This window comes from Chelonoidis abingdonii, chromosome 5, assembly GCF_003597395.2.
Source record: "Chelonoidis abingdonii isolate Lonesome George chromosome 5, CheloAbing_2.0, whole genome shotgun sequence".
Lineage (NCBI taxonomy): Eukaryota > Metazoa > Chordata > Testudines > Testudinidae > Chelonoidis > Chelonoidis abingdonii.
In genome coordinates this window covers 87,408,184-87,435,483 of record NC_133773.1, presented here as the reverse complement: position 1 = coordinate 87,435,483, position 27,300 = coordinate 87,408,184, and the positions used below count along the sequence as shown (strand labels likewise).

At 40.8% G+C, this 27,300-nt stretch overlaps 1 protein-coding gene across 4 annotated transcripts in view; it reads right to left on the bottom strand.

The window, feature by feature from the left end:
* The window catches only part of MTUS1 (microtubule associated scaffold protein 1), a 199,851-nt gene that overhangs the window by 54,561 nt on the left and 117,990 nt on the right, over nucleotides 1-27,300 (bottom strand). For 3 of the 4 annotated variants that reach the window (XM_032798200.2, XM_075066429.1, XM_032798201.2), the window contains one exon: nucleotides 9,808-10,025. In XM_032798200.2, the coding sequence (XP_032654091.1) occupies nucleotides 9,808-10,025 (218 nt within the window). Of the gene's footprint in view, nucleotides 1-9,807; nucleotides 10,029-27,300 lie in introns of all 4 variants that reach the window. The other variant, XM_032798203.2, reaches the window with a different exon arrangement.

Genomic DNA, 27,300 nt, shown 5'->3' with positions numbered 1-27,300 from the left:
GTTCTGAACCATCGGATGTTTATTCATTCCTTTGGTGACACTGAACTGAGTAGGTCTAGTCAGACAGGATTCCTAAATCTAATTACAATTCAAAATAGGTCTGACTTAGCCCTAGTCTATGCTACAAACTTATGTCAGTATAACTATGTTGCTCAGGGATGTGGAAAACCCAGCTCCCAACCTAACTTTCAGTGTAGACAGCACTATATCCAGGGGAGGGATTCCCCATTAACATAGCTCTTACCCATCCCCGTCAGGTGGAGTACCTATGCTAATGGGAGAAACTCTCCCATTGGGGTAGGTAGTGTCTGGACACTAAGTGCTACATTGATGCAGCTGCAGTTCTGTAAGTGTAGACAAGCTCTTACTCTGTATGGGATATTTCTTTCTCTGGCTCCCCAACTTCAAGCATAACTTGAACATGACAGTGTTATATTTCAGACAAGAGATGTAGCAGGTTAGTCACAGATGTATTGAAGACCCTATTCAGTACAATTTTTGCCTCTTGAAAGTGATGCAGAAAATGCTAGTTGGATGGTTTCTTATTTCATCCATTTTCTTATATTGGGGTTTTCTTGCTGTATAGGTTTATTCTTCCCCCATCTCATCATGAATCTGTATTTTGGTTTAAAGACACAGTTGACTCAAATTCATAGTTTCAACAGGGATTTCTATATATTTCTCAGTATTTTTTCCCCAAGATTTCTTTTAACATGGAAGCAGTTTCATCTTGTTAGAGCACATGAAAGTCAGGTGATCTAGGCTCACAGTTACTGACTCATTTACTTTGGGCCAGTGACACTTCTGTGCCTCTGGTCTCCTGTGTTAACCACTTTTTTGAAGGTATCTGAAATATAAGCATGAAAAGCATTGTCAAGTGTGAAGTATTATGTTCAAAATGCTCCTGCTTGATAAGTGAAATAGACCTTATAGAATCATCTAGGTGGCCCTGTGGGGAGAGGGGAAGAGGCTCCTTCCTTCACTATCTACTCCCTTTTACCTTGAGTTTATTAGTGTAGGGTCTGTTCATTTTCTTAACCACTATTTTGGCATTTTCACATAGATAAGCCAGGAAATAATCAGAAATCACGTGTGTTAAAAAAGTTCTTTAAGGCATATCTAGGGATTCCGACTACTTGGATAACCAACACATTCTGCAGTAAAAGCACCTTTTCTCAGTACCTTTCACACTGAACTCTATACTAGAGCCCTTTTATTAGGCAACCTTCTCTGCCTTGAGACCACTCCGAAATATCCCAGCGTATCCAGTACAACAGAAGGCCACCTCAATTAAATAACTCGTTTATCAGTCATTTCACTGAAGTAGTGTTTCATAGATGATTTAAATCACCTATTTCATACTGCATATTCAGTATGATTGACTAAAATGTTTAAAGCATGCACAAGCAAGGGTAAAGCTTTTTTGGTCAGTGAGCCACAGCATTTGAATTATAGACATAACATTAAAGCAGTGGTCTCCAACCTTTTTAAGCACAAGATCACTTTTTGAATTTAAGTGCAACTCACAGTCTACCTCAAAGAAAATGTAGAAACAGTAATCACACAAACCCAACACCCTTTGCCCTGCGCCTTCTCCAAGGCTATGCCCTGCTCAGTCCACCCCCCCCCCCCACGACTCACTTTCATCGGGCTGGGACAGGGGTTGGGTGCAGGAGGGGGAGTGGGCTCTAGGCTGAGCCTGGGGAAGGAGTTTGAGGTGCAGCGGGGGTTCAAGGTACTGGCTCCAGGAGGGGACTCAGGGCTCAGGCAGCAGGTTGAGGTGTAGGCTCTGAGAGGGGGCTGGGGCAGGAGGTTGGGGGACAGGAGAGGTTCAGGGTACAGGCTCCAACAGGGTGCCACTTACCTCAGGCAGCTCCCGGGCAACAGTGCAGCAGGGCTAAGGCAGTCTCCCTGCCTGCTCTGGCCCTGCACTGCTCCTGGAAGTAGCCAGCATGTCCAGCAGCAGCTCGGGGTGGGTGACGGGGGGCAGGACAGAAGGGCAGGTGGCTCCGCACTCTGCCATCATCCGCAGACACCTCCCCCAGAGCTCCCATTGGCCGCAGTTCCCCATTCCTGGCCAATGGGAGCTGCAGGGGTGGGGCCTGCAGGCGAGGGCAGCACACCAAGACTCTGTCCCCTTCCCTCCCCCAGGACCCACTGCCGGACATGCCAGCCACTTCTGGGAGCAGCGCAGGGCCAGGGCACTGGCTGCACTGCCTTTGTGAAGCCTCTTACAATCTCAGTCTCTGTCACTGAGACTGAATGTCAGAGGCTCCATGATCGACCAGTTGATCGCGATCTACCAGTTGGCGACCCCTGTCTTAAGGCAATTTCAACTGATCTGCTTCCAATGGCAGCTTGTGGGACTTCAATTTCCTGAGTCTTTATTGGGGAAAAAATGCTGTATTGTTAATATAGTCATGCTCACCAAGACATCCCATTCACTGAAGACAGACATTGAAAATACAGTGATTTCTAAATCCTCTGATTTTTAAAATCCTAAGAAATTCCAATAATAGAAAATTAACTTGAGAATGTTATAGTTGCACAGAGTTAAACACTCAGTCAGGAAATGCCAGAACTATGGCTGCTCATAGATTGATGACCCACTTCCAGATATGTTTTAAATCACACTTCCTTTAACTCATGCTTACATTGTTTCTCATAATTGTTTCTCCTATTCCACAGTCTGACATCATGGTATCTGCTTCTTAGTTGTCATGCCCTCTGAAGTTTAGTTTCTCATCATCCTCACAACCACACGGGTTCCAGCCTGCAAATTCTCCTGGGCTATCTCACCAGGATGCATCTCACCGTAAAACGTTCCTGGATACTGTGAATCAAAATTGCAATCCTCTTCTTGCCACTGTTTGAGGACTGACAGCAATGTCATAGAATCATAGAAGATTAGGTTTGGAAAGGACCTCAGGAGGTCGTCTAGTCCAACCCCCTGCTCAAAGCAGGACCAATGCCAAATAGATCATCGCAGCCAGGGCTTTCACAAACTGGGCCTTAAAAAACCTCTAAAAAATGGAGATTCCATCACCTCCTTAGGTAACCCATTCCAGTGCTTCACCATCCCCCTAGTGAAATTGTTTTTCAACAATATCCAACCTAGACCTCCCCCACTGCAACTTGAGACCATTGCTCCTTGTTCTGTCACCTGCCACCACTGAGAACAGCCTAGCTCCAGCCTCTTTGGAACCCCCTTCAGGTAGGTGAAGGCTGCTATCAAATTCCACCTCACTCTTATCTTCTGCACACTAAATAAGCCCAGTTCCCTCAGCCTCTCCTCGTAAGTCATGTGCCCCAGCCCCCTAATCCTTCTCATTGCCCTCCACTGGACTCTCCAATTTGTCCCCAACCTTTCTGTAGTGAGGGGGGGGCAAAACTGGATGCAATACTCCAGATGTGACCTCACCAGTACCAAATAGAGGAGAATAACTGCTTCCCTTGATCTGCTGGCAATGCTCCTACTAATGTTGCCAAGACAACTTGGGGTATATTGGGCTGCAAGGGCACACTGTTGACTTGTATCCAGCTTCTTGTCCACTGTAATCCCCAGGTCCTTTTCTGCAGAACTGCCACTTAACCAGTTGGTCCCTAGTCTGTAGCAGTGCATGAGATTCTTCTGTCCTAAGTGCAGGACTCTACACTTATTCTTGTTGAACCTTATCAGATTTCTTTTGGCCCAATCCTCCAATTTGTCTAGGTCACTCTGGACCCTATTCCTACCCTCCAGAATATTTACCTCTTCACCTAGCTTAATGTAATCCATCCCATCATCCAGATCATTAATGAAGATGTTGAACAAAAACGGCCCCAGGACTGACCCCTGGGGCACTCCGTTTGATACTGGCTGCCAACTAGACATCAAGCCCTTGATCAATACTCATTGATCCCGATGATCTAGCCAGCTTTCTACTCACCTTATAGTTCATTCATCCGCAGTATTCTTACCAGCAAGTTAAAGAAGTATGGATTGGGAGACCATATCAAAAGCTTTGCTCAAGTCAAGATATCTCACATCCACTGCTTTCCCCATATCCACAGAGCTAATTATCTCACCATATAAGGCAATCAGGTTGGTCAGGCATGACTTGCCCTTGGTGAATCCATGTGGACTATTCCTGATCAACCTCCTCTCCTCCAAGTGCTTCAAAATGGATTCCTTGAGAACCTGCTCCATGATTTTTCCAGGGACTGAGGTGAGGCTGACTTGTCTGTAGTTACCCAGTTTTCTTTTTCCCTTTTTTAAAGATGGGCACTACAGTTGCCTTTTTCCAATCATCCAGGACTTCCTCCAATCGCCATGAGTTTTCAAAGATAATGGCCAATGGCTTTGAAATGACAGCCGCCAACTCCCTCAGTATCCTCGGATGCATTAGATCTGGACCCATGGATGTGTGCATGCCCAGCTTTTCTAAATAGTCCTTAATCTGTTCTTTCACCACTGAGGGCTGCTCACCTCCTCCCCATAGTGTGCTGCCCAGTGCAGCAGTCTGGGAGCTGACCTTGTCCATGAAGACTGAGGCAAAAAAGCCTGGAGTACTTCAGCTTTTTCCACATCATCTGTCACTGGGCTGCCTCCCCCATTCAGTAGGATCCCACATGTTCCCTGAACACCTTCTTGTTGCTAACATACCTACATAAACCCTTCTTGTTACCCTTCACATCCCTTGCTAGCTGCAACTCCAATTGTGCTTTGACCTTCCTGATTACATTCCTGCATGCTCGAGCAATATTTTTATATTCCTTCTAAGTCATCTGTCCAAGTTCCCACTTCTTGTAAACTTGCTTTTGGGTTTAAGGTCACCAGAGATTTCTCTGTTAAGCCAAGCTGGTCTCCTGCCATATTTGCTATTCCTTCTGCACATTGGGATGCTTTGTTCCTGAGCCCTCAACAAGCCTTCTTTAAAATACAGCCAGCTCTCCTGGACTCCTTTCCCCCTCATATTAGCCTCCCAGAGGATCCTGCCCATCAGTTCCCTGAGGGAGGCAAAGTTTGCTTTGCTGAAGTCCTGGGTCCATATTCTGCTGCTCTCCTTTCTTCCTTTTGTCAGGATCCTGAACTTGACCATCTCATGGTCACTGCTGCCCAGGTTACCACCCATTTCTACTTCCCTCACCAATTCTTCCCCATTTGTGAGCAGCAGGTCAAGAGGAGCACTGCCCCAAGTTGGTTCCTCCAGTACTTGCACCTGGAAGTTGACCCCCAACATTCTCCAAAAACTTCCTGGATTGTCTGTGCACTGCTGTATTGCTCTCGCAGCAGATGTCAGGGTGATTGAAGTCCCTCATGAGAATCAGGCCCTGTGATCTGGAAACTTATGTTAGTTGTCCAAATAAAGCCTCGTCTACCTCCTTCTCTTGGTCTGGTGGTCTATAACAGATGCCCATCCTTGTTGTTCTGATCTCTAAACTTAACCCAAAGACACTCAACAGGCTTTTCTCCAGTTTCATACTGGAGCTTTGAGCAATCATATTGCTGTCTTACATATAGTGCAACTCCTCCACCTTTTCTCCCCGGCCTTTCCTTCCTGGACAGTTTATACCCACCCATGACAGTGCTCCAGACATGTGTGCTTCTCATCCTACATTTCTTTAAGCTATTCCATTCTCTGTTCAAAGTTTCAGTAGCTTATTTCTAAAGCACAGTTTAAGTATCTTATCCTTAAGTTCATTTTGCATATAATGGGCATATAAATATGTTGTAATCCAAATAAGATATTCTATTTTAAGTACAATCGTCCTCATTCTAAACAGGACACATGTTCAATAATTACAAATTCATGTATTACTTAAAAAAACAACATGACTTAGACAAGATCTATGCTAATATCACTGCAGTGGCCATGTCATTTAATTTAAGCCACTACCACAATGCAATTCATTTTCACCTAAAAGATAAGCCTCAACAGAATAGCTTCAGAGTATGAAGTTTAAGAAAGAAGATGTACTCTAGCTAATACTGTGGAGAAGACCAGCATGTCTAGAGTTACTCTATTTCTATCAGTGTGAGAAAATATTTTTTATTGGCAATGAATTTCAAAAGGTGAAGCCCAACTTATTGTTTTGAGCTAAAACAAGTTCATTGGTACTGCAGTGGTTGGGTTTGATTTTAAACATTTGGACTTTTAATTTGAAGTGGATGAAAAACCTGTTTCATAATATTTAACGTTTGTTTGAACAAACAGCAATATCTAAGAGATTTACTTCTACACAAAGTATGGATCACTTTTTATTTTACAACAAAAAGTGGCCCAGTTACAATCTTAGAGAGCAACCAGGAGGTCTCAGTATTGGCTGGGAAGGTTTAAGAGGGTAAAACTGAGATTTTCAGGATGTTGTCTGCAACATGGATCACCCTCATAATCTCTTGTAAAACTATCAGTGAGAATGACAGTACAATCTGGGGTTCAGATTTGTTTTAATGTAACGAACTCTGGTTCCTACTGAATTTACTACAGACACATTATGCCAGATCTTTTAAACTAGGTTTGTGGTTTCTATTAATGTAAATAACTTCTAATAATATGATACATTTGAAGATTAATATAGAGAATAAGTTGATAAAAGAAATATCAAAGAGTTAAAATCAATCAGCTGAAAACCATACTGCTCCATTTTTTTAAAAACCTGATACAGTTACAACCGTCACCTACCAAGATTACTACAATAGAAGAAAGAATTTTTAGTTTTAGCCTGCATTTGATAACAGAGTATTCTGAGTTTCATTGTTCCCCTTCTTGCTTGTTGAGGTTAAAAACAGGAAAGCATGATATAAAGCCACAAAAACTTGGCAAGGGACAACAGAACAGGTATAATGACACCAACATTTTTAACTGACTAGATTTCAATTTGATGTGTCCTTTTGACACTGCAAGTGCACACACACACACACACTTAACAGTTGTCAGTCCAGTTTCTGACTTTTACGTCAGATGCCTTAGTCATTTCCAATAAATACTCTAGCTGCCAAGAAGATCACTATCTTTCATTAGTTTGTTGTAGAAACATTACAACAATAATTGAGAGAAAGTTACTTGAATTCCTGGTAAGTAAAAGCTGGGTTTTAGAATTTTAATGTCAAGAATTCTCAAATCTTAAACTGGTTATCCACACTTCAAGCATATCACATTTATAAAGACTACCCTTAATAAATCTTAAGTCTAACTATAGAAATCTGGGCAAATTCTGATAGCTAAAGAGTTTAATGGTTGACTGATAATTTCATAATACAGTATGACAAACACAAGACAATGCTTCTACATGCATATAGTAAAGGTAGATTTAGGGTTTAACACAACTTTGGGGCAATACCTGAGTCAGATTAGGAAAAACAGTACTGTACCATTACTAGATCTAATTAAAGAAATATATAGACAGAGTGCCCTCCTGTTACTTTACTCCAATGGGGCTGGATGGATTTGGATTTGTCTGTGTTTTGCAAAGAATTTTAGTTAACAGCAACACCATAGAGTCCATTTTTAGTGGAGGAAAATGCAGTAAGTTATTTCAAACGTGTGGAAGTTTACTAGGCACTAGGACTTCAGTTAAACTATGTCTATCAAGAGAACAGGAGAGACAACATAGATCTCACAAATAATTAATTTTGATAGTATAGCTTTTAATGGCAGGCATCGTCTGAAGTTGATAGTCCTGAAGAAAATTTGGCTCCAACTCCAATCTAATCAGTTTGCAGACTTCAAAGGGAAATTTAAGTTGGTTTCAGTTGCAGTTTAGTTAACAGAGCTTGCGGTAAAAATTCAAATACAAGCAAGCATAAATTTGGAAACAAAGTTACGGGTAGAAGAAAAACAAAATGCAATCTATAGCTTATACTTGTTAATAAATTACTTTCCTGTCTAATAAAGTATTTCTCACCCCAAGGTTATCCTTCACAGAGCTTGGCAAGTCCAAAGAATTGGGATCCACTTTTCATGGAACCCCCACCCCCTGGCTCTACTGACAGTCTTCTTGTCCTCTTTCTTTTATACAATTACAGACTCATGTCCTTCAATTTAGAGGTCTCTATGAGAGACTTAACGGGGTTCTTTTGGTCCTTGTAAACTCTGAACCCTGCATCTTGCCCAGAGTGTAAACACAAATTGGCACAGTTGACAGATGTCCATTGTTCTCATGTCAATTGGGTTAGCTCTTGATTTCCTCTCCTCAGGTGACAGGTCTCACTCCCATCAGATTTGGAATACAATATCCTATGTTAGATAACTCAAACTGTTTCTCAAATCAAACATATTGCAATAAACCATGACAATTAGCTAGTTCTTAGCTTTCAGCAGAGGCCACATATGACTCCCTTTGGTGAAATATTGAGAAGGTTGTCAGATACAGGGTAATACACTTGTCTGGGTCTTTTGTGTCACATCCACCCCTTTGCCTTACTCTAAAAGTCATCAGGAAAGATGCTTACCCTTTACACAGAAGCTGAACAATGTCACAGAATATTCCTGCTTCCATTAGCTGAAATAATAAATTGAATCACTTGATTCTAGGTTTTTTGTACAAGAGCAAACCATGTCTATAGGGTCTTTAAGCATTGACTGGATTGCTCGTCAAGTGTAACACCATCCATACATGCTACAAAAACAAGTTTTTTTAAAATTAAGGGCTATGGGGACAAGTCTCCAAATAGAAAATATTTACAATAAATTTTAGCTTTTGACTGGCTGATACCAGGGGTGTCATTAAGAGTTGCAAAGAGTTCTGTACTTTATAAGCAGAAGAAAACAGGGCTATGGCAGTGACACAATGATCTCTCTATATATGCATGTTATTTGCAGAAGGTTTTCAAGATAGTAGATCGTACAGTGTATATATTGGATGTAATAATTTGAACTAGTTGTACACAACTTATTGTCAAGTAAATTAAGTCACTAGAAGATCTCAGCAAATTATGGTAAACAGAATAATGAACACTTGCTCAGTGCAGGTGATCAATAATGTTAGGATGTATTAGCAAGGGACAGTTTAACGGTATTTTGACATATATTGAGTATGATTAATTGGAGGCCTTCAATTAACACTGAGAAGGCACTGAAGGCAAAGAACCTCATCCTGGATACTGTTTTCAATTGTAGTCATATCTTAAAGGTTCTATGACAAAAAAGGCCCAGAAAAGGGTAACAAAAGCTGACAGCCTACATTTCTATGAAGACTTCCCTCATAGGAAGAGAGATACACAATACAACATCTTGTTTAATCTCTAAAGTATACAGAGGTAAGTGTACAAAAAATGAATGCTATAGAAAAAACAGAAAGCACTCCTACTGGAAGGTTCCTATGGGTACATCTATACCAGTGCTTAATTTGTAATGAAAGATGCCAGAGCTTAAGCAATTTTTTCTTTAAAAAAAAAAAACTGGCATGGCAAGCCCACTGATGCCAGAGCTCTGAACTGCCAAGTCTATGTTAACACTGATCTACACAGCAAAAAACCCTGTAAAAGTGAGTCTCAGAGCCTGGGTCAAGTAACTCAAGCTCACTCTGTTAGGCTAAAAATGGTAGTGTAGATTTTTGGACTTGGGCCGGAACCTGGGCTCAGAGACCCTCCTCCCTAGAACTAGGTCTCAGAGCCCAAAACACACTATTATTTTTACCCCAACAGCATAAGCCTGAGCCACTTCACCTGGGCTTCAAGACTTGTATTTTTGGGGGCTTCATAGATTCACTAGATGAGTCAAACGAAGACCTGTTATGTGTACAAATTAAATATCCAGAGGCCCTGCCAGATTCAGAAGACAGCACCAAATTCAAACAAAGACTACTGCATTTGGATAGCCTTACCTCAGACTGTAGGTGCTGGATCACAACTGTTAATGCTTCAAACTTCTGATTACTGCTTGCCAAGAACTTCTTCAAATGCAGGATAATTTCACTTTGGTTCTCACATTTTGCTTTGTATTGTGCCAATTCACGTGTTTTTGTTTCAGTTGAATGCACAGCTGGAGAGGTTTGTGTGTGTATGCATGAACTTTTAGGAGTCTTCTGCTTGCCTCTCTCAACTGGAATTAAAAAAAAAAAATTCTAATTAAAATATTCACTTCTGAAGTTTTACTAACTACCAAAGCTGGAAGTTAAAACACAAAGGAAATAGAAACACATATTTAAAAAACATTTCCTGAGCCACTTTGATTGGGTCAAAAGGGTTACTTTTTAATGGCATTATGGTCTTGAGGGTAAGGGACCATACAACAGCTTCAGCATTCTCATACCACAAAAGCCATATACAACTCAAATTGCTCTTAATGATTATGCATTTACATTTGTTCATTAAGTGCATTTTAGCTAACTCTTTACACTGCAATTTTGATAAGCATTTTGAAAGAACTGAAGTGGTTCTTTAGTTCTAAAGCTTTTCCTCACCTCTAAGTTTATCCAGTGAATTGTCTAATTTTAATACATTGAATGCCATCTGTTTTCCAGGTCTGCAACAATTTCACATTTCCTGAACTGGAAGTTACTAAACATATTGAAGCATTTTCCCTACACGTATTTGATCCCTTTCATGCTTTAATTTCCACTGCAAGATTCCACCATCTTCAGTTTACATTTACCTTTTATTAGCCAAAGGTCCTGGAGCACGTTTCTTAGTATGAATAACATCTGTCATGGATCAAGTACTTACTAAAGCTGTCAAACATCCAATACACTCCAAGCTTCCCCTATCCCTTTATGCACAGCCTGAGGATTATGTACTTTAATATTGTAACATGGCAAATACTGAGACTTAACAGCACTAGTGTGATTGATTCTCCCCCACCGCCCCAACCTTAGGGTGCTGCCTGGAACTGGGGATACCACTGAGCCCACCTGACCCACCAGCTTGGACTCCTTTACAGTGTACTGCTACGACAGGCCACACACAGGTAGACACACACCCAGGTGCAGCTCTCTACACACAGATGCTGAGATGAGTTCTGCATGGGAAGGCTCAGCTAAGGAACTGCCATGTACTCAAGTGCACACACCCCTTTGGACAGCAAACCCAAAATGATACTGTCTTGCGCTGCACAGAGAACTGTACAGCGTAAGCTCATGAAATTCGCCCCCTCCCTCAATGTGGAGAGGAATATATACAGCTTTCTGCCCCAAGTAATGATTTCCACACACTGGTTTTAGACAAAGTTTATTAACTACAAAAGATAGATTTTAAGTGATTATTAGGGATAGCAAACAGATCAAAGAAGATTACTTAGCAAATAAAAACAAACACTCAATCTAAGCTTAATATATTAAAGAAACGATGAGTAGCAAATTCTCACCCTTGTTGTTGTTTTAGGCAGTTTGCAGAGAGATTCTTGATCACAAGCTGCACTTGCTTGCAGTTTAAAAGCCCAGGTATACCCTTCATAGATTAGAAATCCCTCCGGCCTGGGTTCAGCCCTTCTCCCCAAGTTCAGTCCTAGCTTCAGATGTTTCCAAGCATCTCCTTTGGGCGGAGACAGTAAAGAACCCAGGATGATGTCATTCCTCTGCCTTAAATAGCTTTGTATATTGCAGGAACCCTTTTTCCTTCAACTTCAGTTCCCCATGCCTTTCAGTGGAAAAATGCCAGTATTCTACAATGGAGTCCAGTAGCAAGTGACTTGGTCGCATGATCCCATAGTGTCATAGCAGCCATGAGTCAGAGGCTGTTTGTAGCATCTTCAGGAAAGCTCCCTAGTGTGAGATTAGCTTCTTCTAAACCCTATTGTTCTCCCTAATGGCCTTTCTCAGCCAGCCATCTAAACTGAGCGTCTTCTGCCTAGTGAGTGTCCCCTGGGTGTAGACACATTTGTAATAAATGCATAGCCAATATTCCTAACTTCAGATACTAAAATGGTACATGCATTCAAATAGGATAATGATATTCAGTAAGTCAAACTTTTCTATATCTCACATGACCTATTTTGCATAAAGTACATTATAGTTATGCCACAATCATACCACAATAATATCTCTGAAGAATATGGGGCGTAGTGTCACAACTAGATCATGTCACATCAGAAGAGACCAACATTTCTAATTCAATATTTGATTCTTCCAGGTGTACAAGGTTTCTCTATAGCCTTCAGTATGGAAAGTCAGCCATGTATAGGTCTGCAAGTAGGGCCAGTGTCTCCCTATAGTTCTCACAGCCGGTGATCAAATCCTATAGCAACCACAGTCTGATGCAATATATAGATATCCCAAGGCAGTTTAATGAAAACATCAAGACAAATGAGCCTTTAGATTAACTATCAAGATCCATTGAATTTAAAGCTGAGAATCAAGGGAAACTAAATTTGCAACCATTTTAAAGAGGTGAGATTTGATGGAAAAAATAGAAAAAAATAAAAGTCCAAAATTTCTTATGCATGATAATCAGTAGTTTATCAAAAGCTCTGAAGGCCAGTGAAATAACATTGATACAGTCAGTACATCAATATCCTCCTATCATATCATTGAAAGGAGGGTGAGAACCAATGCATTTGAATTGGTAGCCTAATGTATTAATATTGTTAGTAACAATCTTGGGTGGCTTAAAACAACTACCCAAACATTTGAAAGCAGAGTCCTCATTCAGGAAAATTAAACCAATCATGCCCCTTTTCCTTTGCCATGTGTTAAGGGTCTCCCCAAGGTAATGTATACATTTCCCCCACACACACATTCTACCCCCTAAGAGTCCTTGAGTGCTGCTACCCCCACCCACAGGAAATATTGGTGCAAACATTCCGAATGATGCTGCTTTCTTGGCTATTTCACTGCACATCAAAGCCATGTAACAGACTACTGAAGTGTCATTGGCATTAGCGCACACATTTTAAATGAACGGACTAGTTTGCACCTTATAACTATAGTTTCAGTGTCTCAGAGAACTCAGAATTGCTCCTTCTGTTATTCTCTGGTCACCTTTCAAAGGTTCCTCAAAACCATAACAGAGATAATAGAGATCTGCCCAGGTCCCTTCCAGCCAGTCTTTCACACCTCGCAGGGACATACCCCGCACACTTCAGAAAATGATAATGCACTGATAACAAATCAGTCTCACTTTAAGAGTTCCTAACTGAATCTAACTCCTATCAATGACTAAATGCCTTGTCTACACTGGCAATTAACAGTGCTGCAACTTTCTTGCTCGTGTGAGAAAAACCACCTTCCTGAGCGCAGCAAGTTGCAGTGAGGTAAAGCACCAGTGTAAATAGTGCCCCAGTGCTGATAGCTATGCCGCTTTTTGGAGGTAGGTTTTTTTTTTTTAGAGCCTTGGGAGAGTAGTGATGCTTTCTCCCAGGGCGGCACCGCAACCACACAAGGCATGTTAAAATGCTGCCACAGCTGATATATTTAATGGCCTTTTTGGGGAGCTACATTAAATTAGCTCATTGCCTCAGACAGGGTTCTTTTTAGTGAACAGGTATCTGCCATAAAATGAAAACTCACTCTTGCCTTGCAAGCAGCACAGAGTGGGGTTGTGGGGAGGGGGTTATTGTTTTGGGAGAAAGAAATTATATCAGATACTGTCTCGCAGCTGAGTTTATTTCAAACAGGTACAAAGCAAAAGGAGACCATATGTGAAACAGGATTCCAGCCATATCCATATTCCCAGTATTCAGCAAGACTGAATTTATCACACAAATCCATTAAAGCATTGATCAAACCCTAGTGTTCAGGCTGCCCAATAATTTTCCTAGTCACTTGATCCAACTATCTGTCAAACCTAACGCTGGGGACTTGTGACAATGCTTTAACACACAAAACGTAGCCCATTTCAATGCAAAGACATTCCTACAAGCATTTCTGTTACATAGTTAAGACCAAAGCAGATTGTGCAGGACTTCAAAAAGATCTCACAAAACTAAGTGATTGGGCAACAAAATGGCAAATGAAATTTAATGTGGATAAATGTAAAGTAATGCACATTGGAAAACATAACCCAACTATACATACAATATGATGGGGGCTAATTTAGCTACAACGAGTCAGGAAAAAGATCTTGGAGTCATCGTGGACAGTTCTCTGAAGATGTCCATGCAGTGTGCAGAGGCGGTCAAAAAAGCAAACAGGATGTTAGGAATCATTAAAAAGGGGATAGAGAATAAGACTGAGAATATATTATTGCCCTTATATAAATCCATGGTACGCCCACATCTCGAATACTGTGTACAGATGTGGTCTCCTCACCTCAAAAAAGATATTCTAGCACTAGAAAAGGTTCAGAAAAGGGCAACTAAAATGATTAGGGGTTTGGAGAGGGTCCCATATGAGGAAAGATTAAAGAGGCTAGGACTCTTCAGCTTGGAAAAGAGGAGACTAAGGGGGGATATGATAGAGGTATATAAAATCATGAGTGATGTGGAGAAAGTGGATAAGGAAAAGTTATTTACTTATTCCCATAATACAAGAACTAGGGGTCACCAAATGAAATTAATAGGCAGCAGGTTTAAAACAAATAAAAGGAAATTCTTCACGCAGCGCACAGTCAACTTGCGGAACTCCTTACCTGAGGAGGTTTTGAAGGCTAGGACTATAACAGCATTTAAAAGGGAACTGAATAAATTCATGGTGGTTAAGTCCATAAATGGCTATTAGCCAGGATGGGTAAGGAATGGTGTCTCTAGCCTCTGTTCGTCAGAGGGTGGTGATGGCTGGTAGGAGCGAGATCACTTGATCATTACCTGTTAGGTTCACTCCCTCTGGGGCACCTGGCATTGGCCACTGTCGGTAGACAGATACTGGTCTAGATGGACCTTTGGTCTGACCCGGTACGGCCATTCTTATGTTCTTATGTAAGGGTCACCGTACAACAGCCTTAATGTTCAAGGCTCCTCTGCAAGCATGAACCATTATCAATGTGTGAGATGCCTCTACAGATAAAGATATCACAGTCCCTCCTATGCCTGGTTATGACCTTATGTACCTCTGGGCAGGTCACCTCTACTTGTTCCTCTTGTGAAGAGAAAGGTTCCTAAGACCCCAAAGCTATACGTTAAGAGCTGAACCTCAAACAGAGAAAGCCAAATTACAGTTGCATTGAAACAATGGTATAAAGAAAGCGTGAGAACGTGAAAGAACAATATTTTAGCATAGATTTCAATTAAGGCCCTCAAAATTGAGGGAGCCACTTCAGTTACCAAAACGAGGATTAAGATAGGCCAAAGAGTAAAATGAATTTGGTAAGACTAATTTGTACAGCGAGTCACCATCCTGAACACAAAGTCTATTCCCCTTAATCATGTCCCCCAAATCCTTTCTAAATTAAGCCTAACGTGACAATCTTTATAACAAGATGCCATCCAGTCCATTTTTAAATTCGGTGTCTACTGCCATTAGGGTGACCAGATAACAAGTGTGAAAAATTGGGATGTGGGTGGGGTGGGGTAATAGGAGCCTATATAAGAAAAAAACCCAAAAATCGTGACATCTGGTCACTCTAACTGCCATTGCACTTAACTTCTGATGATTAAACACTGCAGACTGTTCCAGATCTCACAAGCAATGTTACCAGACAGAGTCATCCTCATAATTACATAGACTGCTGTGCTCATTTGTCAACATACAAGGAATTGGATATGTTATTAAACTGCACCCATCTGGTCAGTGCATATTAGCTAGAACTCCAAATACCTATATCTCTGGGGAAAGTGCATTGCACACACTTGGGACAGTCCTCAGTTGAGAATTCTTCCTAGCCTCAGAGATCTACCCTGTGCCAATGACCAGGACATGGGCAGTTGTGCCTAGTGGTCAGAGCTGGAGTTGGTAGTCAGGAACCAGAGCCAAGGATCAGAATCTGGTTACTTGGAGTGCACCAAGGCAAGGACAGGAGCTATTGTAGCCACACAAGCAAATACTTAGAGCAGCCACTGAACTGCAGCAGCTGGACTTAAGAGCCTGTCTGCTGACTCTTCCAACCAAACAGGAGGTGTAAGCTATCAGGTAGCACACTACAGACCAACTCCTAAGGTTGCCTGGAGACTGGCTCTGCTGAAGACTCAGATTCCTGACACCCTGGGGTTCTATAATACAATTGTCTGGCTGAATGAATACAACTGCCATTCAGCTGACACTGAGCCAGACCCACCTCTTTGTAAAAGCTTTTTTTCTTTTTTAATTTAGGAACTGGTTCCCCTGACTTCTCTGGGAGTCTGACCAATCTGATATGAAGTTGCGCAGGAGGAGAAAATGAAGAGCTATTCTATCAGTAGGGTGTATCCCATATACTTGTTACATTTAAGAGCCTAGATATAACAAGGAATGTAAGCACACTCCTGTAAAGCCTTACCTGAGCCACTTTGGAGTGGCTTGGTCCATATGTTGCTTTAACAAAACATTCAATCCTGACAACCATTTTAGCTTTTACATCTGTGCACTTAGTTGCTGAACAGCAACTGAAATTCTGCCCCCATGAATAACTAACCTTTGCCACATCCCAAAGCTTATCCTCTTGAAAATTTCTACTGCTTTTTTGAGTTTATAGAACTAAACCAGAACCTTCTGTATTACCCCAAGTGACTTTATTGGTATGTCTACACGGCAATCACTCGGGCTCTCAGGGATCAGGCTGTAAAATTGCAGTGGAGACATTCTGGCTTGATCTGGGACCCACCCTTCCCTGCAAGATCCCAGCTCCTAAATGCTGGAACCCTATGAGGAGTGAGAGTTCTAGAGCCTGGGCTTCAGTCAAGCCCAAATGTGTACACTGAAATTTTAGAGCCCTGCAGCCCCAGAGTCAGCTGACACAGGCCAGCTGCAGATGTTTTATTGCAGTGTAGACACACTCTATGAGTAAGGATATGGATTTAGTCATAGAGATCACTAATTCCATTACTTTAACAGAACTCCGTGACTTCAACCCGGTGGAGGTGGGGCTCCGAGTGCTGGCTCACTTTGTGACATCAGAGCTCCAGCACCATGTCAGGGTACTTGGGCTTCTGTGTCTTATTGCCCATGTCTTGCCTGTGACTTACTAAAAATACCTGTGACAAAATCTTAACCTTACCTCTGAGTACATGCTAATGCCCTTCTACTTTAAACTGAGGTTATTTTCCTTAGAAAAAGATTTTTAAATATGAATGATAGCTTTGTTTGAAACACTTTTTTAAAAATTCTAAGTAAGAAATAATTGGAACAGAAACAATCAAACCTTTCACCTCCAAGCTTTGTAATTTGAGGATCAGGTAAGTTCTCTTACCCCAAGCCATCCTCTTTTCACGTTCCTTCACCGAACAGTTAGCTTCTGGAGTGGTTTGAAGACTAACTTCCTCATCCAAGCATTTGTTGCTGTCCTTAAGTCCTTGCTTCTGATCCTCTCTGTTAGCAAGATCCAGGCTGGTCAAAGCTTTCTGACTTTTTTCCATTTTCTGGACAACTTTAACAACACTGGTCAAATTCCTGGTAATTCCTTCAATCAAATATACCAGATCAGCCTGGGCGTTTAACTGAACTTCCATTTCTTTCCTCACTGTCTGGATCTCCTCAACTACAGTTTTTAATTCCAATTGACTGGATTTAATTTCTTCTTTGAAGTAGTCTCATCTGTTGCTGGCTCCTCTGTGCATCAAGAACTGTTCTGATTTCCTTTTGGAAAATTTCCATGCCATTTCTTAATTCCTTTTGGCCAGCTTTCATTGCCTCCTGGCTAGCTTTAATTTCTGCCATCATGGCAGCTTAACTCCCTCTCTCTGCTCCAGCAGGAGCCACAGAAGTCTTCCTGGATATATTACTCCACAGTGACAACAGCTGTCACGGGTTCCAAGCCATCAGGAAGGTTTGCACACCAGCAGCTAGTTACCACTTATGTGGAGAAGGAAGCAGGTAGCCCTCTGGTGAAGTATCCTATTTCAGGTTACAGTCAGTACACTTGACTGAAGACACTAGACAGAAGCAGAGCATACCTTACAGAGCTGTGGAATAGTTCAGTCCCAAATTTCAACAGGACTCTTGGTTAGTGTAACAACTGCCTGATTTTGCCACACCCATCCTATTAAATCCTTTGTTGTCATCCACATATGTGGGATGTCACTTGGAAAGTCACTCCCAACAGTCATTTGTTCCAAGTGTCAATCAAAAGCACCAGTGGGAGTTGTTGCCAGTATGTTTGGCTTCTTTGCAACATAAGAGGCATACATGAGAACTCGAAAACTCTCTCTCTTCAAGTAAAGGGCTCAAATGAATGCCTTTAACTGCACATGGGAGTTTGAAATCACTTATTTCTCAGTTAATGGCCTCAATACTATGCTGAACTGGGTGGCTCTGCAGTGTCCTTCTGGTAATGTTCCTAATTAGATGTTAATGAATAAATCCATGAGTGCCTTTGCCACAAACACCATCACTACAACTAGTATTGCCTCCGAACAGTCTCAAGAAGACCACATGATAACTGATAATGGAACATCAGTTATCTTCATCCCTGAGCTAAGTCCCCTAGTTCACAGTTGAGGACCAGTGGCAGAGTAGCATGGGGAAGATTATGTATTTATATTGTTTGATCATTTTCAAAAAAAGTCTTCATTCTGTAGGCCTAGCAACCCAGAAAAATGTGGTGTGTTAACTTCGCTTTTAAAAAGCTAGGCTTCATGTCAACTATAAACGTCATAATAATTCTAGGAAAGCCTATTTGCAAGTAGTTAGATACCTGACTACCCAGCCATTTGGATATAGCATGAGAATTTACTCACTGCACATTGATTTTGAAAACCACTAACACAAGTTGCACATTGGAGTTGATAATGAAGTACCCCCATTTCAGTTTACACATGAATCTGCTTTTGAAGGCTATCAAATATTGAAGCTTCAGTTAGCACACGATATTTGGGGTCAGATTCTAATGCAGCACAAAATTTAGTTCACTCAGGATTCCAGGCTATTTTTGGGGCCAACACAACCCTCAAATAATGTAGAACGCCTGATGGTGATCTGTCCAAAATGACAGTACCCCATCCTGGATGCCTACAGGTGGGCAGCATTATCAAGAATCCCTGAAGCAACCTGCACAAGAATCCTACTGTTGACTTAAAAAGACTGCTTATGGAACAAGGTGACTAGTTTCCACAACTCAAAATAATGAGCAAACATAAGTATAAGCACACTCAACACCACCCTATAAGAGTTGTTCGCAGTTTCTGGTCAGCATACCCTCACATTTCAGTCTTCAAAACCCACACATCTACTTTAGGAGAGTTGGAAGATGCAGTTTAGTCTTATTCTGATGAATCTAGGTTTTCCTTGATGTATCTTCAGCATTCCTATATGTGTATGGTAACCACCCAATCACTAAAAAGGTACATAGAATACACTGTATGGAAGCTATTTTGAAACCAAACATCAGACAAAAGGACACCTATCAAATCTAGACATCCTGACAGTTATTAAAGATAGCAATCCATATAAGTATAAGAACTCAGCAGTACACCACCCACCAACTTCTATCCACAAAATTAGGTTAACTTAACCACCAAGTAATTCAAGGAAACAGGAGATATTCCACCCCATTTTAACATTCAACATCCCATACCCTCAGCCCTCCCTAAAATCCCTGATCAACAACGGTCCTAAGCATCAGCATCTTGGGACCATGGAGGAGAGCTCCAGAGCCAAGGAACCTGGAAAAGAATGCCTTGCTAGAATCCCCCCAGCCTTTGACATTGATGGGTCTGCATTCAGAGAATGGTTTTCTGTTAGGTAGTAAGGCCATTTATGGGTTTTATGGTTAAAACTCAAAAGTTTAAACTCACCTGGAGAACAAGGATAGACAAAACAGATCCTGCAGCACTCATGTCTTATGATCACAACAGTATGCATTCGTTTAAGAAAGCCACCACATTCTACACCAGTTTTATTTTCAAAATGGGTTTAAAGATATAGTTCGATATAGAGTGCAATACAGTAATCTAATTATGGTGGAAAAGGCATGGATTTTGCATCCAAGAAACAAAGTTGCAACCTTCTGGGCAGTCACAAGTACAAAGTCACGACTACTATATTAGGGTATCTGGATCAGTCTTTTATTGACTGAGCTTGCAAAGGCCGTACCTGCATATGAATGGCATTTTCATCTGCGTAACTTTTGAACACTGCATCCAATCTGTTTCAAAGAATGCTCTAGGTATCAGCGGCTAGAACCTACTGATTTTGTGGAAATCAGAAAATGGAAAGGGGGAAAATGGAGGACACATGAATCCCCATTTAGCACAGCCACAACCTCACGCACCTCTGCATTGGTCTATAAGAACACAAGAATGGCCTTACTAGGTCAGACCAATGACCCATCTAGCTCAGTATTCTGTCCCAGACAATGACCAGATCACACAACTGGTTGACAGCAACTATTAATGCCTTCCAGTATAACAATAATAACCCTTTCTTATCTGTTTATCCTCCCAATTACCTGAAGACCTGTGTAAGCCTGAAAACTTCTCTCCCCCCAACAGAAGTTGGTCCAGTGAAAGATATTACCTTATGCACCTTGTCTCTTTATCCTTCCAATACAGTTTAACAAGTTGACACCCCATACAACTTATTTCCCAGACAAAAAAAATAATGGTGAGGGAGAAGGGTGGTGCACACAACTCCTGCCCTGGTGCTAACGGGTCACATGGAGCCCTAGGCATGAAGGAAAGAGTAGAGGAGATATGCAGTGAGTCCCTCAAATAGGAGGGCAATGAGAAGGTGACACATAGGGAGCATATGGGTAGAATGGAAGAATGTAAGCAGCCCCTGGTACATACAATACATTCTACAGAAATTTAAATATGGTTGCCAGATGCCCAGTTTTTGACCAGAAAACCTGATTGAAAGGGAACCTGTGCAGTATCTGATCAGAAGTACTAACTAGACACCAAGTTCAGTTATCGCCTTCAGAGCACCGTAAGGGTGGGGGGGGTCACTGCCTGCAAGTGCACTCCAGCCTGCCTCCCGCCAGCATGGCACAGAGCGTGAGGACCAGGAGGAGCCAGTGCAGGGGGCTGCCTGATCATCAACCCACACCAGCCTCTTTCTGGGGCTCCCTCCTAACCACATCTCGTAGACAGGCAGACTCAGTGTCAGCTCCCAACCCAGCTCTGCAGGTGGCAGGAGAGTTCCAGGGAAGAGGGAAGGAGAAGGCGGTGGGAGGACATGTAGTATCTGGTTTTAAGAAATTGGAAAGTTGGCAACCCTAAACAAAGGTTGTGACACTTCCTCTATTCGCAGATTAGTGTTTTGAATTTCTCAGTCAGCCAGAGTGCAAGAATACTATGTAGTTATTGATACATGAACAGCTTTCAGCAATACCACAAACTCCTGCAAATTGTTTGCTAGTGGTAATACTAATAACTCATAGCTAGTTATTAAAGAACTGTCTGGGTTTCAAGGGTTTTTTAGAAAAAATAAAACAGAAGGCCGAGAGACAAGAAACTGTCTAATGGCTAGATTCTGTCAATAGTTTGAGAAAACAGAGCTGCTGCAGCCTTTCACAAGAGTGTACTGCTAGTGCAACTAAGCAGACTTCCCTTTTCTCCATCTGAATGAATTAAAAACAAAATATTAAATGTTGATATATTGCCAAATACAGTAGGAAAAGAGAGGGAACTTAATGGAATCTAATATGATTAAACAAAGTTAGATGTATAAATGAAGTTAGCAATAAGTGATACAGCTTTGGGCAAAATATTGTAAACTTTAATGACAGGATTTACCTCATGGGCAATTTTGTTAGGGAAAGAAAAGAAAAGGGCTGAATTCATGTTGATTTCCTTTATCATAAGTAATGAAGTAGTAAGGCTAATATTTGTAATCAAGCATGCTTATGGTATTAAGTTAGTGAAATACACCTGTGCTGAAAAAGGTAAATAAAAAGGAACTGAATAGCATGTTTATAAGGACACTTGATTAGAGTGGAATAATCAAAACATAATTGTTTGATTAATAATGCACAGACTCAACTAAGCCATACATAAAAGTCATACCATTGTTAAAACAAGAGGAAAAGAAATAGAGTTACACAGCTGTTCCAGCCCACAGAACAGCAGCTCTTGAAGTGACTTTGCATTGTACAATGGATTGTTAAAACAAATTTCAAGAGCATCAAAGAACAGAGGGACTTTGCATAAATTATATGAACATAATATGAACTTCATAATGGACATTTCAGCAGAGAGTTGGCGAAACTGCAACTCAGGCAAGCATGATTGCAACGCTGGCCAGGAGATGAACTATAGACGGTCCCACAGAAAGTGACTTGTAGAGGTAAGTTGTCTGGAGCAAGACAGCCAAAGTTGAAGCTATGTCCCAAGATGGTTGTACCAAGAGCTGTGGCCTAACTTGTTTTATACAAGGTGGTTTGACAAGATGTGTTACACGAAGATACTGGAAAATTCCAGCCTCATTTGCAAGAACTCAAAGGTGATGCCTTGTTCCCTGATTGGATGGTGAGAAAGGACCACTTATTTTGATTGGCCCATTTGAATCTTCAGAAGTATGGATCACCATTTGATTGGTCCATACCAGTACCTCCAAGAACAGGAACCAAGTTGAACCACCCAGCAGAAATGGGATAAAGCAACCTGCTGACATCAAGTACCTAATTCAGATAGGTACTTTTAACAGTATCCATTTTCCAGCAGTTTGAGTTGCTCACTAATGGACCAGAAAAAGGACTACAGTAGTGTCCATCCTTTTCAAAGCTACTTTAGAATTAGAATTAACAAATTACTGTTAACTCAGATTGTAGGACACTGTACATGTGTCTACCACAGTTAATGGTTTCATACTGTCTTTCAAATTTAGGTGGCTACAGACATAAAACTGATCAAGGTACAAGCCTCTTGAACTGCATCCAGCCTATGCAGTCTGTCAAAAGTGTAGGAGTTGATTGTAGGTAGTTAGGAGTGCTGATCAGATCCTGGTGGTAACATTCATTGGAAATCAGGTAACAAGGGGTTGACTAGTATAAATCCATTGGAAAAAAGAGGCCTTGATTAATTAGGATGGAAGAACTGACCAGATTTTCTTGTGATCTAGTTTTGGATTGCTTTTCCTCTGTTATGTTAGCAACACTGGAGTTGATAACCAAATGGCACAAGAGAGGCCTTATTCTGAGGGACTATCAAAAAATTAAACAAAGGCTCTTTCCCAAGATATGCTCAGCCTCTAAATTGTGGGTGTGTGATTTGGTTCAGAAAACGTGAATGGTTATATTGACCAATTTTCTAGTTAGCCAACTCACAGTCCAATACTATTTTTGCCTTCTTATATCCTATACTATTAGTTACTGCTATGGATATTTAATAAAACTAAATTCAACTCTCAAGTCCTTTCCTTTAGCTAAGCCATGAAAATATGAAAAATAAACAAAAACCACCCCCCAAGGAAGGTGGTATAGGTATTCAGTTATGAAACTGCTTAACTAAAGTTTGTTTTATACCTTTTCTTACATTCTGCTCTCATTTATCCTTTTATGCTACTATAAAATTATTTAGCTTCTATTCCAGTTTGAGAGAGAGAGAGAGAGAGAGAGAGAGAGAGAGACACACTCATTTAGTCATATCTCAGGATTTACTTGAGAATATTTCCTGTTTATGAAATAGACTGGACTAATAGTTACACTCAGACTACCTAGTGTCAAAGGCTAATGAGATATTAAGATCAAACAGGAAGTCAACATATAAACAAAAAAAATTGTACAGAAAATTTGGCAATGTTTTGCTTGAGCATAAAATATAAAAATAGTTAAGTTAGTCAAAGCATTTATGGTATTTGTACAGAATACCCTAAATAGTCTAACTAAAAGCAAAAAACAGATCTTCCTAGATTTATTGTTTTCGTATTTATAGAAATATGGATGAAGAAGAGTCCAAGCAACTGTCAGTCTGGCACCATTTTGAAGTTGTTTACACAAAAAAAACTGACTAGAGAACTGAAGAGTAACTCTATGTGGGCAAACCTTCAATAGTCATAGTTACTGCTATTTAGTACTATGTTCAATTACACATGGTGTATGAACCTTTAAACTAATAAGCCAAAATAAATATCTTAAAAAATAAATTAAATATGTACTTACTTGTGGGAGATGGAAATTGAACAGGTGACCATTGAGGGTGGGGGGAAAAGAGGGAAACAAAGATGTTCAACCAGCCAATCTTTTCACTACTTCACTAATTTTTTTTTTGGAGAAAAGACAAAAAGGTCTTATGATTATTATTATAGGCAGAAATAGCAGCTGGGGGAGATTGGGACTTGCATGGAAAATGGGAGCCAGGTTGTTTTCAGAGGTTTGGGGAGATGGGAAGAAACGGAGACTGGTTGTGCAAGGACAGAGTTGGTGTAGATGAAGATTAGAAGCTAGAAAGGGAGTGGAAAATGGGACTGGCTAAATCAGGAGATTGCAAAAAGGAGCTTTATTTCATCTTTTACCCAAGCCAACATTTGCCTATCTGCAGAATTATTTTAGTTTTAACTTGGCTGTTCATATATTAGCCTAAAAAATTTGAAATACCTACACTGGGAAGAGTATTAATTGTCCAAAGACTTAAAACGTCAACTGTGTTTAAAGAATTACTGAGTCATGAAATAATTAAATCCTGTCAGTGCACTGAATCTGGAGATTTTTGTTTTACTAGCAATAGCAAAAACCTTCTAGGACAAGGATGGCTGCCTGTTCTTCCAGAATAGTGAAATGTATGGATATTTTATTATTCTGTTGAAAATTTTAACATTGATGTTTGTTTGTTTTTTTTTGAAGAAAAGGCTACACCGTCTGAATTAAGCCCACTAATTCCAAATATGTTTGGAAAGTAGCACAACACAGAAGGCAAACTGGGAGGTCTACTTGTTTGATTAAAGCCTGAAGAGCATAGCATTACCCTAATGTTCTGCTCCACATATTTTTATCTGTTCCTTCCACATGCAACTCCCAGAAGACAAATGGCACAGCACAACTTGGCTGATCCCAGTATTCCTTTCCTCTTGCAGATGCCATTCACAGAACAAATATAGGCAAAGATTTTGTCATTTAAAAAACAGTTTTCCACTAAAGTGCACACATTTTTGAACACTGAAGCAGTAAGAGTTTTAGCCACTTTGATCTCCTGCTTTTAACCATCTTAGTATGCTTGCTGCGTGACAAGTGCAACGTCCTGCTTGGGGTTCCTAGAAAAGTGAGTCACCATTACCCTCTTTAGCCTCAGCAAGTGAGAGTTTTGCCGCTGCTAAGCTATTAGCTCCCTGACCCACCAGCAACCTTGTCAGGACTCTGCCAGTTCAAATCTTGCCTGCAGTTAACAATCAGGCCCTCTCACTGGATGCTCAGAGGTTAAGTTTGCTGCCTCTGAAGACTTACACTTTAATAGGCAGCACTGAGATGGTTTTGTAATAAATCAAGAATGAGTTTAAACAACAAAGAACAGAGACTTAAGTGATAAATAAGAATAAAAAAACAAGTAAACAAAAAAAAAAAACCTTTCTAGGTGATAAACTCAATTTCAGCAAATTACAATATTTGAGAAGATTTCTCATCTACAGTTAGTTTCCAGCCTTCAGTGCTAAGAGGATCCGCTTTCCTCATGAGCTCCAAGGGTGCTGCTCCCTTTTGCCCCCCTTGTCTCACAGCAAAGTTATTGTCTGTTTCAAGAGCCAGGGAAAATGCAGACTCCATCCCCCATTGTGATTATTATGCAATCATTTTCCCTACTTGCTAGCTTGATGGCTTTGTTTACTTTATATTTAAATATACTTTTCGTTGTCTTTTGCTTGACATCAAGCTGATCAGACAAGTAAACACAGTCCTTTATCTAGGGCAGGCTTGGCTTATGTCCTGCCTGCCAAAACACATTTTAAGAAAATATTTTCAGCACGTAACTCTTTGTATGTACTCCATATATACACATCACACAATGATTTTTGGGATCAGCATGTTACCAGTTTGCATGAGATACTTTACACCTTTTTGATACAGATTATGACAATGATATGTTGAGGGTGAAGAATGCATCAGGCCTCATGTGAGTTACAGTATGGTGTGCCCTCTGCCAGTTGGCACTGCAGGGCTCCTAGAGGCACAAGTTACAGCATTTAGAACATAAGTTCAAAATATTTTCCTTATCTACACTGATAAGCCAGTTAGCTTTACCGTAGCTAAAAGAAGGTCAATGTGCACCTGAATAAATGTGACATGGTCTGCATGATCGGAGAACTAGTGATCTCCAATACTGATCGAATTTCAGTTCCGATTAGATGACTTTTTCCTCCTTTAACAGTCTCTATTTGGCTGTAATGACACTTTTGTTTTTATAGTATACAGTGGAGATGAACAGTGGTAGGGGTAGCAGTTACATGAATGTTTATGGCAATAACCAAGGCAACCACATGAGTAACTATGTTCTCAGAGGTTCTGGTAAGTTGACTATTTGGGGTGGAACTTTTATCCCAGTGGAGCATTTGGGTACCTATGACATTTGTCTGTTGGTAATGCAGGTATTCTTATATGTAACAGAAGCAGAGAACCTTCTGCTAACAGCCGCACATTGTCTTTCAACCTTTACCTTGAAGTTTGACATAATCCTACCATGTGCATAGTGAGTATCCACTGTAATTTGAGACTCTCTGTTTAGAGAGAATCTGAAATTTTTTGCACTCAACTGTTACAGTCCATATTTGTACATCGCACATTACATCATCCATTGGGTTAGGCATCAATACAACATTTACATTATTATTTCTAACTTGATATATTTATTACCTCTTGTCTCCCTCTACAGAGCATGGATTTCTTCCTAATTTATGTGCTGTTGGTGCAAGTGAGGTGAAGGAGGGAAGGAAGAGGGACTTAAATATTTAATGCACTTTAAAGAACGAAGCCTGTCTAATACACAAGTCTAATACACAAACTTTGCAATACACCCGGGAACATTTCAAACACCCATGCTGCTTGCTGGTCTGGAGCAAGCCTCTTTTGAAGAAAAATTCTTTAGGTTATGTCTACGCTACCACAGTAAGTCGACCTACGCTATGCAATTCCAGCTACGTGAATAACTTTACCCCTAACGAGAAGAGTTAGGTGAGTACAGGGGTCGACTAGAGAGCAATCTGCTGTCGACTAGGCATGTCTTCACTAGACCCACTAAACAGACCGCCAGTGGATCAATCTCAGTGCATCGATCACAGCTGTAGTGTAGACATAGCCATAGTATGTTAAATACTTCACTGTCTCACTTTCCATTCTGATTGCCAGGTTGTATTTAGACAATATTAATTCCACTATTATTTGCATACCACCTACATTTCATATGGTAATTTTTCAATTACTCACAGTTGCACTGTCAGCTCTGGATATTCAAGTTT